We start from the raw sequence: 17,590 nt of genomic DNA on the forward strand, positions 1-17,590 counted from the left end.
ATGATGGGTTTGAGAGTCCTCTTCCTCGGGCTCCTGCTTCTCTCTGCTGAGCTGCTGGCACAGACTGGCAAAGGTGCAGGCAAACGTAAGCGGTGTGAGCTGCCAGGGCCCCTGAGAGGCAGAGGCAGTGAGGGCTCCCTTGTATCCCAGGCTGTGGGGGAGAGACTGGCAGAGGCAGGGGCATCCTCCTCCCCCCATGATTCTCCAGGAGTCTGCCCGGGCTGTCTCTGTTGCTGCCCTCTCCACTTCTTCCAGTTCTAAAAGAAATTAAAGGGATTCCTTGACAGGGCCATTAGGGCCACCCATTGCTAGGGAAAAGGGTACATAAAGAAGCAGGTTCAGAAGTTGCCCCATTCCTAAAAATCCCCTTGCGGGGGGTGACAGCTCTCCAAGGCCTGAGCCCAGCCAATTCTCAAAGGGGGGCAAAATGTTCTTGTCTGGGTTATCCCTTTAGCGGCACAGGTAAAGCAGGACTAATACTTTTAATCCATTTTTGCAAGGTATTTTCATTTCGCTGTTATTGTATCTTGCTTTTAAAATTGGTGTTACTCACCACAGTTAGCTGCTGCCTGAGGCCAAGTGGCATTTTATCAGGGATCACAACACCCAGTTAGGAAATTCCTGGGAATTTGGGTGTAGGGCCTGGGAGGGTGAGGTTTTGGGAAGGAAGGGAACTCAGCAGGGATGTGATCCCATGGGGGCCACCCTCCAGAGCAGCTGTTTTTTCCAGGGAGAGAGTTTCAGAGGGTAGCCGTGTCGGTCTCCAGCTGAACCATTAGATTCAAGCCCAGTAGCACCGTAGTGACCCACAACATTTTCAGGCCATGAACTCTTGAGGGTCAAAAATCCTTTCATCAGATACATTTTCTCCAGGTAGAGATGTTCGATATGCTGTGGTGATGGGAGCAAATTGTCTCTAAGGGCACAGTCCCACCATAGACTGGGAAGCTGAGACCTTAACTTTCAATAACCCGCTATGTAAATTGCACCAATACGAAGTGGCCGTTAAAACCGTAATCAAACCAACTCCTGCCCTGGTCTCGGACACCTCCAGTCTGACCCAATTGCCACTCGACTATCAGGACTTTGCAGATGTATTTAATGTACAGGAGTGTGATGTGTTACCCCCCCCCCCCATCGCCGGACGGACTGTGCTATTGAAGTGGTGGGGGATGGAAAACTGCCAAAGAGTAAAATCTACCCAATGAGTCCTACGGAACGGGTGGTGCTCTGCGAATTCTTAGACAAGAACTTGGCTCGCGGTTTCATCTGACCCTCCACTGCGCCCTATTCGGCACCGAGATTTACGTTTCTGTATTGACTTTCGAAAACTCAATGCTGTTACTCAAACAAATGCTTATCCCATCCCATCCCCCTCATTTCTGATCTCTTGGGACAGTTGAAAGAGGGACACATTTTCACCAAATTGGACTTAGTTGAGGCTTATTACAGAGTCAGAATCCAGGAGGGGGATGAATCTCTGACTGCCTTTTCTAGTTGCTTTGGAATGTTTGAATTTATGGTGATGCCTTTTGGATTAAAAGGGGCCCCGGGGGTCTTCATGCAACTCATTAATGAGATCCCCCATGATCTACTGTTCAAAGGAGGGGTGGTCTATTTAGATGATATTCTCATTTACTCTAAACCCATGGATGAGCACGTTGCCTTGGTTCAAGAGGTGTTGCAATGTCTCAGAGACAATCAGCTGTATGCTAAAGTGTCTAAGTGCGAGTTCCATAAGAAGCAATTGACTTTCCTAGGATATATTATCTCACACCAGGGACTGACTATGGATCCTGAAAAGGTGCAAGCAGTGCTCGATTGGGAACCACCCTCTACTTATAAACAGGTCCAAAGATTCCTCGGGTTCGCGAATTTTTACAGGGCATTCCTCCCACATTTTGCTCAGATTGCGCTACCCATCACGAACCTCCTTAAGACTAAGGGAAAGGGGAATACAGCCACCTTACCCAATGCCCGGGTGGAGTGGACCCCCCAGTGTCAAGCCGCCTTCGATAGTCTTAAGCAGCTTTTTACATCCAAACCTGTTTTGCAGCACCCAGACTGCAATCAACCATTCGTAGTGCATGTAGACGCTTCCGATGTAGCGATGGGGGGTGCACTCCTGAAGTGGGGGGAGGATGGGCACCTGCATCCATGCGCTTATTTTTCTAAAAAGTTCACTCCTTCCGAACTCAATTGGGCCGTTTGGGAAAAGGAAGCCGCTATGGTGAAGCATGCCCTGACAGTGTGGAGGCAGTTTTTAGAAGGTTCCAAGGTGCCCTTTGAAGTGTGGGCCGATCACAAAAACCTAGAGACCCTAACGGGGGCTCACAAGCTGTCCGCGAAGCACATGCACTGGGTGGACTTCTTTGCCCAGTTTCGATTCGTCCTAAAATATGTACCAGGGAAGCAAAACCTTCTGGCTGATGCTTTATCCAGACTTCCCCAATATCCCACCAAGGTTGATCGGCCCACAGAGTCGCTCTTCACCCCTGCCCAACAAGGTCTGTTGCCCACTTTGGCCATACAAACCCGTTCTCAGACCCAATCCCCACCGCTGCTGCTTTCGATGGGGGGGAAGCCCCATGCCCAACTGAGCTGACAGCACTGCCTACCTCGCTTCCTCCTCCCCCTGAGTGGCTGACAGCCATGGTTCCCGAGGTGTGGGGACCCGAGCGCCCTGTTCAGTCGCTCCCTGCACCTGTATCGGCTCCATCCCCAGTCAAGCTGCCAGCCGACTCCTCTCCGGAGGGGGTGGAAGGACTGTCTGATTCCTTTAAGGAGACTCTCCTTTGTAGTTATCAAGTGGAACTGTTTTCGCAAACCCTCCCAGCTACTTTACTTAAACGCGGGGAGTTTTACAAAGATTCTAAATTGTATGTTCCGGCAGCATTGCAGGAGGAGGTTTTGGGTTTGGTTCATGGCGCCAAGACTGCCGGACATTTTGGATTCCTCAAAACATTGCATTTGCTATGGAGACAGTTTTGGTGGGCGGGCATGCGATCAGATGTGCACTCCTTCATCCGCAGCTGCCCCATATGTGCAGCGGCCAAACAATCACAGGGCAAACCGCCTGGACTTTTACAACCATTAGAGACTCCCTCAAAACCATGGGAAGTGATTGCAATGGACTTCATGACGGACCTACCCCCTAGTGGGGGAAAGACTGTTCTTTGGGTAATTACTGATCTGTTTTTGAAACAGGTGCATCTTGTACCCTGCGCAGGTATCCCTTCCACCCCAAAATTGGCCCGCCTCTTTGTGTCACATGTCTTCTGTCTATATTCCTTTCTGCGCAAGATAGTGACGGACAGGGGGTCAACTTTCGTGGCCAAATTCTAGAAGGCTTTTTTCAAACTGGTCGGAGTAGAACAAGGACTGTCTAGTGCCTTTCATCCCCAAACGGACGGTCAAACTGAAAGGGTAAATGCGGTGTTGGAATGCTATTTACGCTGTTATATTAATTACCATCAAGATGATTGGGTAGACCTGTTGCCTTTTGCTGAATATGCTTATAATAATGTGGTTCGCCAATCCACAGGATTCAGCCCTTTCCAGGTTGTCCATGGTAAAGAGTTTGGCCCCGCAGGTCATATTGATGTTTCTGAGTAGGAGGGGGGAGCGGATGGGTATGTTCTATTCAAACAACCTGGCCATGGCTGGTTAAAAATCTAGAGCGGGCCAAACGGCATTACAAGATTCAGGCTGACAAACATCGCTCCCCCAGTATGGAATGCAAAGTGGGGGATCTTGTCTATTTGTCCACCAAGAACCTACGATCCACCCCCCCCCCGTGTGACTCAGTGCCAAGTATATAGGTCCGTTCCCCATTTCCCGGATTATTAATCCAGTGGCTGTGGAACTCTCCTTGCCCAGGTCCCTACGAAGAATCCATCCTGTGTTCCATGTCAGTCTATTAAAACCGTTTGTTCCTTCCCAAAAATGGCATCCTGAACCACAACCTGAAGTGCCTGAAATGGTGGGGGGGGGGAGGAGCATTTTGAAGTGGCTAAAATACTGGATTCTTGCATTCGCTACGGTACCCTTCAGTACCTGGTCCGCTGGAAACATTTTAGTCCCGCCCAGGATGAATGGGTGCGCTCCAGTGATGTCTCCGCCCCCTGCTTAGTACAAGAATTTCATGCAGCCTACCCTCACAAACCCATGGTGGGAGGGTGAGGGGGGTCTTTAGGGGGGCAGAAGCTCTAGCCCTGTGGCGAACCCATAAACAGATTTCAGCAGACGGCAACTCCACGAAAGCAGTTTTATTGGGTAGAATCGATAGGTTTCAGAAGCCATATTCAAAAGGACACTAGTAAGGGGCAAAGGCAAGGTACATGGCATATATGGAAAAGGAAAAGGAGATAATTGGTAACCTAGGCAACCCCCCTCCCAGAAGCAGGAAGGAGCACTTGGTGATTCCCACAGTATGGGAATCTATGAAGACTAAACACGAGGCATAGACTGGCCTTGGACAGAACAGCACAACAGCACCTGGGAGCAGCACAATCACACTACCGCATACCATCCTCATGGCATGCTCCTGACAACTAGCTGGAGATCTCCTGCTATTACAACTGATCTCCAGCCGATAGAGATCAGTTCACCTGGAGAAAATGGCCGCTTTGGCAATTGGACTCTATGGCATTGAAGTCCCTCCCCTCCCCAAACCCCGCTTTCCTCAGGCTCCACCCCAAAAATCTCCTGCCGGTGGCGAAGAGGGACCTGGCAACTCTATCTCCAGAGATCACGTGTAATTCCAGATTTGGGTGGGCATCACTGCCACCCCCTGCCACCATGTCTCCTGGCCATGTGCAGTTTTTTTTAAAAAAAGATGGCCTGATATTTCCAAGTAATCATTTCCTTCTCTAAGAGGCAGCCAGTGAAACAGGACAGAGATGGGTCGTCCCCCCATAACTTCAGCTTCACCCTCACATTCACATTTATTGTTATGGCCATTGGCCAGCATAAAATAACAATAAAAAGGGAAAATAAAAATACAGTAAAATAACCAAAAATAAACTGATTAAATATATTATCAACATAATAGAGTACCAAATAAACATTGTACATTATATATTGCTTCACCCTTCCCTTGTCATCTGATCTGTCACTAATATATTACCCTTTTTGTTTTGTACTTTCCTTTTAATAATGGCCTGCCAGCAAAATTTAGCAACATCATAAGAAATAGCAGAGTTTTTATCTTCTAGCAGAAATTGGATAATTAATCTTTCTTCCATTACAGGTTGATGCAAATAACCATATTGTTGTAACCAGGGATCGATTATAGATCTTCTAAATTCCTCATAGAGTTCACAGTATAATAGAATATATGACAAGGCCTCCTCTGCTCTTGTTGTACACGCACATTTTCTCATCTCTCTGGGTTGATTTAGAAATCTACCCAGAAGAACAGCCAAAGGGAGGGCATCAAAACGTGCTCTCGAGAATGCCCATCTCAGTTTGGGTAAAGTAATAAGTTGTGCAATCTCCAACTGGAGCTCCATATCATGCAAGCTTTGATGGACCATGGCTTTTGCTCTGTTCAGCCCTAAATCCATCAAACTCCCAAGATCAATGCCAACTGAGGAAAGTTTTTGAATTATCTTAACTAACCATTGTGGGTATGGCGTGGCTGATAAAAAAAAGCTTAATAGACCAATTGGGTTGAGGTGCACTTTCAACCAATAACTAATGGTAATAAGCCAAATCTTTGTTTCTACTTTAAGAAGGGCCACCTCCATTCTGAGTGCAGCATTCGGTACACAGATGGGTACATTAAAAACAGCCCTAAAATAGACAGATTGGACTCTTTCTAAAGTGGTGAAATTATTATAGAGGCCCAATTGTGCTCCGTAGCAAAGCTGGGATAGGGATTTGGCATTAAATACCTTAATGGCCGCAGGTATACATCCCCCACCCCAGGTCCTGACGAACCTTAAAATAGCATTAGCACTCCTTTGTGCTGATATGATCACAGATTGGGCGTGGGCCTTACTCTTACCATTTTATGCATATACTACACCCAAGTATCTAGAAGATTTAAGAACATAAGAAAGGCCCTGCTGGATCAGACCAAGGCCTGTCAAGTCCAGCAGTCTGTTCACACAGTGGCCAGCCAGGTGCCTCTAGGAAGCCCACAAGCAAGACAACTGCAGCAGCACCATCCTGCCTGGGTTCCACCGCACCCAAAATAATAGGCATGCTCCTTTGATACTAGAGAGAACAGGTATGCAGCATGACCAGCATCCATTCCAACTAATAGCCATGAATACCCCTTTCCTCCATGAACATGTCCACTCCCCTCTTAAAGCCCTCCAAGCTGGCAGCCATCACCACATCCTGGGGCAGGGAGTTCCACAATTTAACTATGCATTGTGTGAAAAAATACTTCCTTTTATCTGTTTTGAATCTCTCACCCTCCAGCTTTAGCAGATGACCCCGTGTTCTAGTATTATGGGAGAGGGAGAAAAATGTCTCCCTGTCCACTCTCTCCAAACCATGCATTATTGTATAGACCTCTATCATGTCTCCCCTTAGCCGCCTTCTTTCCAAGCTAAACAGCCCTAAGCGTCCTAACAGCTCCCCATAGGACAGTTGCTCTAGTCCCCTAATCATTTTGGTTGCTCTTTTCTGCACCTTCTCAAGCTCTGTAATAACTTTTTTTAGGTGTGGTGACCAGAACTGTACACAGTATTCCAAGTGTGGTCTCACCATAGATTTGTACAAGGGCAGTACGATATCAGCAGTTTTAATCTCTGTTCCTCATCTAATTATGGCCAGCATGGAATGTGCCTTTTTCGCAGCAGCCGCACAAGCTTGCTCAAGCTGACGTCCATTAATTTGCCATGATAATTTCCTAAATCATGAATTGAAGCACATTATCTTAGTCTTCTCATAATTAATCACTAATTGATCTAACTGGCATTGTCAAGTTATTTTCTCTAATGCACATTTTAGTCCCTTCTTAGTTAGTGCAAATACGACTGAATCATCCGCATACATAAGAATGGGGAGTTTTTTCTGGATGGATAAATATGGAGCAGTTACATTCTCGTTCTGCAAGCATGTTATAAGGGAGTTAATATATATTTTGAAGAGGAAAGGGGCCAAAAGGCAGCCTTGCCTAACCACTCTCTTTGTTTTGTTTTTTTTCATAAAATTTTTATTATTTTTTAAAATATTTTACTGTCTGGTACTTTTCAACAACACATTCATTTCATAAATCATACAATAAAAAACTTTAACAGCGTCATCGAAAAGCATATTCATCTATTAATGAAAAGATATTCAAATAAGAGACTTCCCCCTCACCTTCCTCCATCTTGCTATAAATTTATCTATTCTTTTGCAAAGAAGTTCTAATCCAGAAAAATACATCAAGCTTGATTACTAAATTAATTCTAAATTATTCATTTACAATTAGTACGTGTCTATTATTGATTTCATATATAGTAACAGATTTTATTTCAAAACCGTTCTTAAGGTAAAAGGATTAGATCAGTAAATACAAAATTCCCTAGTCATCGTTTAAATCCCTGTTTAGCCCTCTGTTTCTCTCTATCACCCATAAACTGCATGTTTCCTTTTAGTTTTGTTCTTGCTGTGAATTTTTGTTTTTCCAACACTTCTGTTATTTTTGATGTCCTGTCTTTTTTGTCCAGATGTCGAGGCCAACTCCTTTTTCTCCTCTTCTTGTTGATGTTGTGGCTCCTGGTTAAGGCCAGCTAGATCTTTTTCATAATTCTTCAAAAAGTTTTTTACCTCCTCCTGTGAAGAGATAGTAAATCTGACCTCTTTGTAGGTAAAAGTGAGTCCCTGTGGGAAGATCCAGGAGAATCTTATTCCATTCTTCTTCAATGTCCCAGTAAATTCTTTGTACATATTTCTCTTCATCATCAAGTGTCGTGGGATATCCTTAAGAATGATAAGAGGATTTCCATTCACTGACAAAGGATTATCATAGAGGGTTTGCATAATATAATCTTTCATCCTTATATCATAACAGGAAATCATAATATCTCTTGCCTTTGTCTTCTCCAAACTGGTGGGTAAAGGAATTCTATATACTTTGTTTATTGCATAATCCAGATCTTGTTCACTTAAATGAATCAGGTCAGCCAATGATTTTATGATAGTTATTCTGGTACATCCCATTGCTTCTGGAAAATTGCGAAGACGTACGTTCGATTGTCTTAATTTTAACTCCATAATAGCCAGTAGGTCCATAACATTTTGTTGTTGGAAATGTATAGCTTGAATTTGATTACCTTGAAGTATCTGTTTATTTTTAATATCTTTCTGTTCTTCAATTGCCTTTTTAATTGAAGTATCCATTTTTCCCATATCAGTTTTCATTGTAGATATTTGAGATTTCATATTTGTAATTTCGCTTGCCAAAATGTCCAATTTCTGACTAGTCTGGTTGGTAGTTTGAGTTAGACTAGTCAATATGTTGGTTAACTGAGCCAGACGTTGAGATTGTTGCTCATGTTGTTTAGTAAAGGCATCCATGTGTTTTGTTAACATTTCCTGTATTTTCTCGTCGGCCTTTCCCATGTTTATTTCTGAAAATAGTTCTGACAATTCACCAATACCAAGAAATGCTGTTTTAAATATGTTGGCAGGGTCCAAAACCTTGTAGTGGTTCTATTCATCAATTATACAGGTCCTGGGATTAAATGGCTGCAAATTCTTCTCTCTGCTGTAAAACAATTAGTACTGTTGTAAAGGGCCATCAAGTTTTATTGACACTCTGCTCGATTGTAAAAGAAGGGGGTGGGCTGGGCATTATCTAAATCGCGGACCTTCGGCCGTCTTGTTTTCCAGTAGTAGGAATATGTTGCATGTTGCACAATAAAGGCGCACTTCAAGCCCTGCGATTTAGTTTCCTGTATGATCTTTCCCTTTCAATCTCGATGGTTTTCTATGAAAGACGTCATCTCCAGAGGAATTTAGCCCATTCGCTCCCACCCCTTTTAACACCTCGGCTTCTAATTAGTAGCTAGAGTGTCTGTCAACCGTCCCGTTTGTTATGCCAAAGTGGAGATCGAGTAGATAAGGCTCCTGCCATTCAACTATACTCTTTTTAAACAAACAAAGTCACTTATATTCTGGACAGAGAGATGCAGATTGCATTGATGATTATTACGATCTTCCAGAGCTTCAATTTCAAGGTAAAGACAAAAGAATTCTTGCAACTTACTCAGATGTTGGATGATAAGGTTACGGTGATGATAATTTTCTTAGATGGTGATTGAAGGGGGAGGACTGAACCTTGATTACCCATGAAATGTTCCGGTGATGACTTTCCCTCTTGCCCTCGGGACCGGCATCAAAACTTCCGAGGGGCTTGAAAGCCTCCCTTGGAGAGTTCTGGAGGTCAAACCGCATAAGTGGCTGCAGGGAATTCCTGCTTCCCAAGTCCACTGTTTAGGACTGGGTTGAGGTGCTGTTTAGCACCCCAATTTGAACATTTCTGGGATTTTTCCTGGAGAGCCCAGGAAACATGGCGCTCAGCCCAGCTGCCCCAGCAGGAAGTCGCTTAACCCCTCTCTTTGTAGGTACAAAATTAGACAATTGGCCATCCGAACGGACTCTTATCCGCAAATTTGTATTTTCAGGTAATTTTACAATTAGATGGAGTAGTCGTTTATCCACTGTGGAATTCATCATTTTGCTCCACAGAAGTTCCCAGGGGACGCTGTCAAAGGCGGCTTTAAAATCTATAAATGCAGCAAATAGATTACCCTTCGCAACACGCACGTATTTTTCAGTCAGGTAGTCTAGAACTAGACAGTGGCCCAATGTTGATCTATTCTGTCTAAAGCCTTCCTGCGCCTCATCCAGATAACCTTTGTCCAGCCAGGAGCATAATTTTAAGCAAAAGTGTTTTGAATACAGCTTGCTTATAATGTTCAAAAGACTGATTGGTCTGTAATTTGACGGTTCAGATTTACAGCCTTTCTTGAAGATTCACCCTCAACATGGCTCTAGGCAAGTTGCGAAGTTTGGAGGGAGGGGGGCATACACCGTGCCATGTTCCAGGCGGAGAGACAGGCAATTGGTGGGCAATTGGTGGCTTGGGCCAGGCAAACTAACTGCCCACTCATGCCCCTGCCAGGCCCCAGGCTGCCCGTCCCCTGGCAGTGCCCACTCCCCACTCTCTGCTTCCCCTTTCAGGTCGCTGCAAACTTTCTCCGGCCTATGGGCCCTGCAAGGAAGTCCTGCGCAAATTCTACTATGACACTGGACAGAAGAAGTGCATGAGCTTTGTGTATGGGGGCTGCAAGGGGAATAACAACCGGTTTGAAACTAAAAAGGAATGCAAGCTTGTTTGTGAGAAGAAAGGTAAGTTGTACGAAGCCTGTCTGGGGCCACGGGTGGTTGGGTGGTAGGGTCGCCAGCTCCAGGTTGGGAAATATCTGGAAATTGGGGGGGTGGAGCCAGAGGAGGGTGGGGCTGTGGAGGGGAGGGATTTCAATGGGCTACAATGTCACAGAGTCCATCTTCCAAAGCAGCCCTTTTCTCCCAGGGAACTGATCTCTCACCTGGAGATCAGTTGTAATAGTGGAAGATCTCCAGGTACCACCTAGAGGCTGGCAACCCTAAGTGGGGGGCTCTTTCTTTTGAAACGGTTTGCAAGTTGGTTCTGCAAAAAAAGTTCTGCAAAGAAAGAGTTTTGCAGGACTTGAATTAGGCTGAGCAACAGAGGGCAATAAGCCCTTACCGAAACAACAGGATCTCTGCCTGAATTACCAGCTTTCATTTTATTAAAAAGAATGTCTCCAGCACTTTTCCTTGTGGAGGTATTGGGGAAGTTTCTTTCTTATTCTCCTAACCCCACTTTTCTCCCCAGCGGGGGGCCTACATCATTCTCCGCTCCTCTCTTTTATCCTCACAGCAGCCCTGCGAGGTAGATTAGGCTGAGAGGTGTGACTGGCCCAAGGTGGATAAAAGCTGGATAAAATGGAGGAGAAGAGAATGATGTGAGCTGCCTGGCCCCAGGCTGCCCGTCCCCTGGCGGCACCCGCTCCCCACTCTCCGCTTCCCTTTCAGATCGCTGCAGGCTTCCTCCGGACACAGGCGACTGCAAGGAAAACCACATCAAATACTACTATGACCTGGCATCCAACAAGTGCATAGAATTTGTGTATGGGGGGGTGGGGGTGCAAAGGGAATAAGAATCGGTTTGATATTGAAGAGGAATGCAGGCGTGCTTGTGTGAGGAAAGGTAAATTGTGAGAAGCCTCTCTGGAGTCACGGCTGGGTGGGTGGTAGGGTCACCAGCTCCTGGTTACATAAGAACATCAGAAAGGCCCTGCTGGATCAGACCCAGGCCCATCAAGTCCAGCAGTCTGTCCACACAATGGTCAACCAGGTGCCTCTAGGAAGCCCCCAAACAAGACAAGTGCAGCAGCAACATCCTGCCTGTGTTCCACCGCACCCAAGATAACAGGCATGCTCCTCTGATACTAGAGAGAATAGGTATGCAGCATGACTAGTAGCCATTTTGACTAGTAGCCATGAATACCCCTTTCCTCCGTGAATATGTCCACTCCCCTCTTAAAGCCCTCCAAGCTGGGAAATACCTGATTTGGGGGCTGGGGGCTGCACAGGATGTGGAGAAAGATGCTTCTGAAGGTGGATGCTACGGGAGCCCCTCCCCATCCTCACCTTTCTCTGCTTCCTTCTCTCCTTTCCACCCACCCACCCACCTACCTATGTTTGACCCCCTTCAGCTATATTTATTATTTGCTTACTTCAATTATGCCCTGCCTTTCTCCACAATGGGGAGCCAAAGCAGCTGACGTCATTTAGGGGGCAGAGGTCCAGGACCAGAGCTCACGGGCTCAGGCAGGGGTGCAGCTTTTGGCTTTATTTATTTCAATCATGTCCATCATTCTCCGCAACAGGGGCCTGAAACAGCTCACATTATTCTCTTCTCCATTTTATCCAGCTTTTAACCACCTTGGGCCAGTCACACCTCTCAGTCTAACCTACCTCGCAGGGCTGCTGTGAGGACGATGTAGGCTCCCTGCTTGGGAGAAAGGTGGGGTTAGGAGAATAAGAAAGAAACTTCCCCAGTACCTCCACAAGGAAAAGTGCTACAGACATCCTTCTTAACAAAATGAAAGCTGGTGATTCAGGCAGAGATCCTGTTGCTTCTGTAAGGGCTCGGTTTCGAAGTGTGCAATTTCTGTCTTTATAGTGGAACGAGCTTTAAACTGAATGTGACTACCCGACTGGCAGCGCTCTCTCGGTCCCGGACTCTTGGCTTTCTGCTCAGCCCCGAAACTGAGGAGAAACAGAGCGGGAGTGTTGCCCAATCCCCGGATCCTCCCAGGAACTACAACATAGTCGGGTTTTTTCCCACATTGCTACACTCTCTACAAAAAGCTCTCCACAAAAAAAGTTCTCGAGTGACTTTCCGCAGAGCAGCGAATGAAGGTGCCCCCCTCGGCCATCCTGACAAGTCCCTGCAAATAACTGCCCCCCCCCCAGCAAAGGATGCCCTCATTCTTCCATCTTCTGAGCCGACGGGAGGGACCTGTCAGGAAAGCAACCTCGCACCTGAAAAGTGCACTTGGCACATGGGGGCACATTGGAAGAGGTGGCCCAAAACGTTTTGTGGGGCATTCTCACAGCTTCGTGAGGAGGGGCTGTGTGGTGGTCCGCTCTGGCCACGGTCTGCAAGCCGCTGGACTGAATCTGACTGTTTGCCTTTCTCTCCCAGGACACGGTCAAGGATAGGAGGAGGGAGGAAGTGGCCCCCATCATACCAATCCTCTCATCAGATATGCAAAAAGAAAAACAATATGCTGAAACATAGCAACAGAACAACAGCATAGATGTCCACAATAAGTCATCAGAAATTGAACTTCATAAATTAAACTGGTCCAAATTGGCTACCATTGCTTTAGCGTATACACATTAATAATGGTTGTGTCCTATTTTGCCAGATAAGAAACTGTACTAATACATCACTTCACAGTCTGTCCAATATAACAAGGAAAGCTCTTGGACAACAAATTATACATAAATCAAATATTAATCCCAATTAGATGGTTGAAGAGCTGATGTAAGGATGCAGATATCACAACGTGCTCAATGGCTAAGTTATCAGGCCGTTGACAGAAAACAAGATCAATGTAGTTGTAGGCAGCAGTCTTACTATTAGACGTTTAACAAGCTGAATTGCAGAAGGTGAAGCACATAAGTACAAAATAGCAAGACAGGAGCAAGGAAGGAACGCGGTCCTGGAACACGCCTGCCATTTCATTGCAAGAGACTTCATCAGCCAAGGTTGCAGTATTGAAAGTAAAATGCACATTGGCTGTCTTATTTTTCACTTTGTACTGTAACCTTGAGTGAGCAACCTAGGCTGATGTTTCTTTATCCCTCTTCCTGTAAAGACTGGTGTCCTGTCCACGGAGCAGAGATCCTTCCCCCTGGAGAAAGTGGAACAGGGATGTGTAGAAAGATGAAGTGACCCTGGGGGGAGGCCAGGCGAGGATCTCTGTCGCTGGTGGGCTAGGAGGGGACTTGCAGCATTCTAGAAATTTCCTCTATGGATTCTGTCCGCATGCAGACGATTCCCCATTGTGGACTCACTGATGGATCAAAAGCAGAGACATTTGTAGCACACCCACAGGGTGATTCTCCACGCCTTCCTCTCCATTCTCCTTGCACTGACCTTCCCCACACCACCGGAGGCCTTTTTGCTGCCTCCTTTTTAAGAAACAAGCAGAAGGTCTATTGTTATGGATGGCCCAGGCCAGGGTCAGACACCTCCAAGGAATACCAGGGTCATGACACGAAGGCAGGCAGTGGGCAATCACCTCTGAACGGCTCTTGCCTTGAAACACCCCCCCCCCCCCAGGGGTCTCCATAAGTCAACTGTAATCTGACAGGGGGGGAAAATGTTAAAATGATAAATCTCCTACCATTTCTTTTTAAACCAGCAAACAGCCATGGTGGACACAAGAAAGTAGGGAGGGAAAATGCAACTAGGTGTGGGTAGGAAGAACCTGAAAAACTCTTTCATAAGAGTGGGAAAGTAATTGCATGAATGAGAACATTCAAAATTATAAAGGTTGTTGTTGGTCTGGGGTATCTTCTACTCCAAGAGCACTTCTCTCTGTGGTCATGTGGACATTCTCCTGATAATGGCGGGTGGATAAAAAAAATCCTAAGTCAAAAATGGATATTTTTCTGGAGTTGTTTTGTACCCCCAGTGGATTCATTGTGTACAGAAAGAAAACTCTACGTGGTGACAGTGCCTTAAGAAGGGAAGTTGTAGGGTCCCTTCTGTACATGTTCTGCCAAAAAAGTATGACTGGGGTGGGAATTTGCCCCAGACAACAAAGCCACCAAATATTTAATTTGCCAATCAAGTCCTCTTGCTATTGTGCAGGTGGGTTGTAACAGCCACACACGTTCTACACCCCCTAAATGTTGATGGTCTTAGCCCACCGTGGGGCTGCGTAGACTACAAGGTCCGCTTTGAGAGAAGCTGGCTGGTCTCTGGACTCAAATAGTCGTGGCAGTCAGTACCCGGTTAGGGCCTTCATAGAATCATAGAGTTGGAAGGGACCTCAAGGGTCATCTAGCCCAATTCCCTGCACAATGCTGGTCCTCCGTTCCCGGAGTCAGACAGAAGGGTGGTGGAAGGGAAATCCCATTGTTAGGGAGTGCTTCAGACTCCACTGATCCATTCTTTTCTCTTTGCAAGTAACCTCTGGCTCGAGGGTTCAGGTCGCAAAGGGAGGAGATTGCAGATGCCTCTGATCTTACCCTCCTGCGCGCTGGGCTGAGTGATCCAAAAATCAAAAAGCCACACAAGGTTGGAAGATTCCACAAGGACAATCCAGTCCAACCCCCTGCCATGCAGGATCCCACAATCAAAGCACTCCCAACAGATGGCCATCCAGCCTCTGCTTCAAGACCTCCAAAGACAGGGACTCCACCCCCCCAGCCCCCATCCCAAGACAGCATATTCCACAATCAAACCACCCACACCGTCAGAATGTTCTTCTTGATGTTTAGGTGGAATCACTTCAGTAGTCTAGTAATAGATACAATTCGTCAAACTCTCTTATCAGGGTCCGATCAGTTTTTGACAGCTGGCTCGGGGGTGGACCTAGGGGGTGGAGTCTGTGTGTATGTGTGCAGAGCCCTGGTGCCTAGCTATGATAGACAGGTCGCAATCATGTTTGGGTGTTTACGGAGCGCACTTCACAGTCTGGCCTGCGGAGGTCAGCGGTTTAGAGAAGGAGACTGCCTTATAGTGTGTGTGGAGGTTTTAAAAACACAATTTTTAATAAGCGAAAGAAGACGGGGGGCTCTGGATTTTGTTTGAGGAGAGGTTTTAGGGGGAAAGTGCTTGCAAAAAAAAAAAAAAAAAACCTGCTCTGTACACTGTGGACTGAGGCTGGGCAGTTTCCCCTGGTCCGTGGGGTTATAGAGTGCTTCTGAGTCCTGATTTTAAGCCATGCCACCTTCGGGGCTGGAGATTCCAAACAAGTGTTTTTTTTTTAGTTTTTTTTTTACTATTAGTCAGCCAGGAGGCTTTTAAGACACAGAGTTGTAGAGACTATGGAGAGCGCGTGCTGATGGAAACGTGTTTTACAGGGGCTGGAGTCCCCGTTTTTCCAGCTTCCAACTCTGGGTTTTCTATTCCCCCTTCTTCCCCCCTCCCCCTTAGAGAAAAGTAGCACAGGCACAGACAAAGCACAGCCGAAAGACCTTGCTTTTTTCTACAAAGTCTGCAAGCTGTTATCTATGGCCAGTCTTCTTGTTTTTGACAGCCAGGAGTTCTCTGATAGACACACAGAGAGAGACAGAGAGAATATTTCCCTCTTAGAATACACATCTAAAGCTCTGGTTTGAAACCCTCTCCCCGAGACTTAAACAAGATGTAGAATAGGCAGAGAAGAGTTAAAGCCGCCTGCTTCAGCAGCTAGACAGGAGGGAGGCAAGCAGCCCCCTCCCTCCCTCCCCTTCCCTCACGGTGAAGGAAATGTGAAATCTCAATTTGTTTGATTTAATCCTAGCATGCTAGTCATTCACAAGATAATGAAATGAGCACCAAAAAAAGTATTATTCTATTTTATATGAAGAATATTAGAGCACCAAAATTATAAAGGCACAAGTTTATAAAATAATATCATTTCACTAAAAATATGGGAGCAATTAATATTTGTAAGCCGTAGTTATCTATATAAGCCAGTAGGGAGCAGTATATCCTAACAAAAGTTTACTTTTGCCAAAACGTCTGTACAGGGGCCTAATCTTAAGAATGACAACAGTGGATGGTACTAGGAGAAACCAAAAAACAAGTTAATAAGCTAATTGGTAAGGTGAGCTCATGGGGTGGGCACAACACGGGGTGTATACACACTGTGTCAAGATGAAATTTGAATGGACAAAGAATTCAAAATTGTATAAAAACTGAGATGGGAGGTGTGACATTTTGGAATAGTCATATTTTTGGCCATGAGGCTGACTTTTCCCTGCTAGCAAAAAGAAATAAATCGACCTCTTGCTTCTAAACCTGAGTTGTCTCCGTTCTTTGTGAATGTGAACAGAGAGCGGGGCTGAAAAAAACAGTTTTTGCTAGAGAGAGAGAGAGAGAGAGAGAGAGAGGAAGTGGGAGGGGGGACGGACTCGCTAAAAGCACAAGGCTATTCAGTGCGGGCTATAGGCTAAAGGAGAGAGAGGTGGGGTGAAGCAAAAGTCTCCGATAGGCTGAGTCACACAACCGTTGCATTCAGGGAAGAAGGTGGAAAAAAACTCTGACCTTCTTTTGCAAAGGCTCCTGGGAAGAAGGGAGTATTATGCAGGGGCAGACCCTAGCGAGCAAAGTTGCCTTAGACGGCTGATTACAAGTTAGCTTTTCAAGGCTTATGATTGATTGACACCCGAGGCATGGAGCTCAGGCAGGAGCCACATAGCCTGCTCTGTTTGATTAGCCGCGGGGCAGGGAAAGGGGGGACAGGGCTTGAGACCTTCTTCGGCAAGCGTGTGAGGGAGGGGGCAAAAGATAGGCGCTGAAATCTTCTATTTTCTAAGTGGCTGAACGAGGCCGGCCTCGCCAGGAGATTTGGCTGGTTCTAGGGGGCCGAATGACTCTAGCATGCTTACTGTCCCATGAAAGTAATAAAAAAGACACAGAGGAAAGGTTCCGAAAACAGCCCCATGCAGGGTTTTTTTTCCTTAAGCCTTTTGTTGAAAAGAGAGGCTCTGCGGCTAATTCACACAAACAAAACACTCACAAGGAAACCCCCAACCCATCCCTGAGAGAGACTGAACCATGCCCCCCTGTTTTTGACCCGCTTGTGTGGTTTTTTTAAAAAAAACACCTAATGTCGACCCTGCGGGGCGGGATCCCTGCACCAACTCGTGGGGAGAGGCCGGCAGAGCTCTGATCTTTTGCATGGAGGTCAGGGGCGGTCTCCCGCGGTGACCTGCTGATTTTCGCGGGATTCGGGGCTGTTTTAGCACTGACCACTGGAGGCGCTAAACCGAGCGTGTGTCGTGGGGGTGGTAGCGAGTGACCGAACGCTGAATGCGTCACAACGAG

At 46.3% G+C, this 17,590-nt stretch overlaps 1 protein-coding gene across 1 annotated transcript; it reads left to right on the forward strand.

The window, feature by feature from the left end:
* LOC130473425 (kunitz-type serine protease inhibitor bitisilin-2-like) lies at positions 1-11,189 on the forward strand. The gene is made up of 3 exons (XM_056844946.1): positions 1-85; positions 10,189-10,356; positions 11,065-11,189. The coding sequence occupies exons 1-3, from the start codon at positions 1-3 to the stop codon at positions 11,187-11,189; spliced, it is 378 nt and encodes a 125-aa protein (XP_056700924.1).
* Positions 11,190-17,590: the final 6,401 nt, after the last annotated feature.

The sequence above is a fragment of the Euleptes europaea genome, chromosome 2, assembly GCF_029931775.1.
Source record: "Euleptes europaea isolate rEulEur1 chromosome 2, rEulEur1.hap1, whole genome shotgun sequence".
NCBI classification, from domain to species: domain Eukaryota; kingdom Metazoa; phylum Chordata; class Lepidosauria; order Squamata; family Sphaerodactylidae; genus Euleptes; species Euleptes europaea.

Bases quoted from the DNA above. Each gene is read 5' to 3' on its own strand.
- LOC130473425 (XM_056844946.1), top strand. From the start codon at position 1: ATGATGGGTTTGAGAGTCCTCTTCCTCGGGCTCCTGCTTCTCTCTGCT. The intron at 86-10,188 runs GTAAGCGGTGTG...TTCCCCTTTCAG, and splicing joins TGGCAAAGGTGCAGGCAAAC to GTCGCTGCAAACTTTCTCCG. The intron at 10,357-11,064 runs GTAAGTTGTACG...CTTCCCTTTCAG, and splicing joins GCTTGTTTGTGAGAAGAAAG to ATCGCTGCAGGCTTCCTCCG.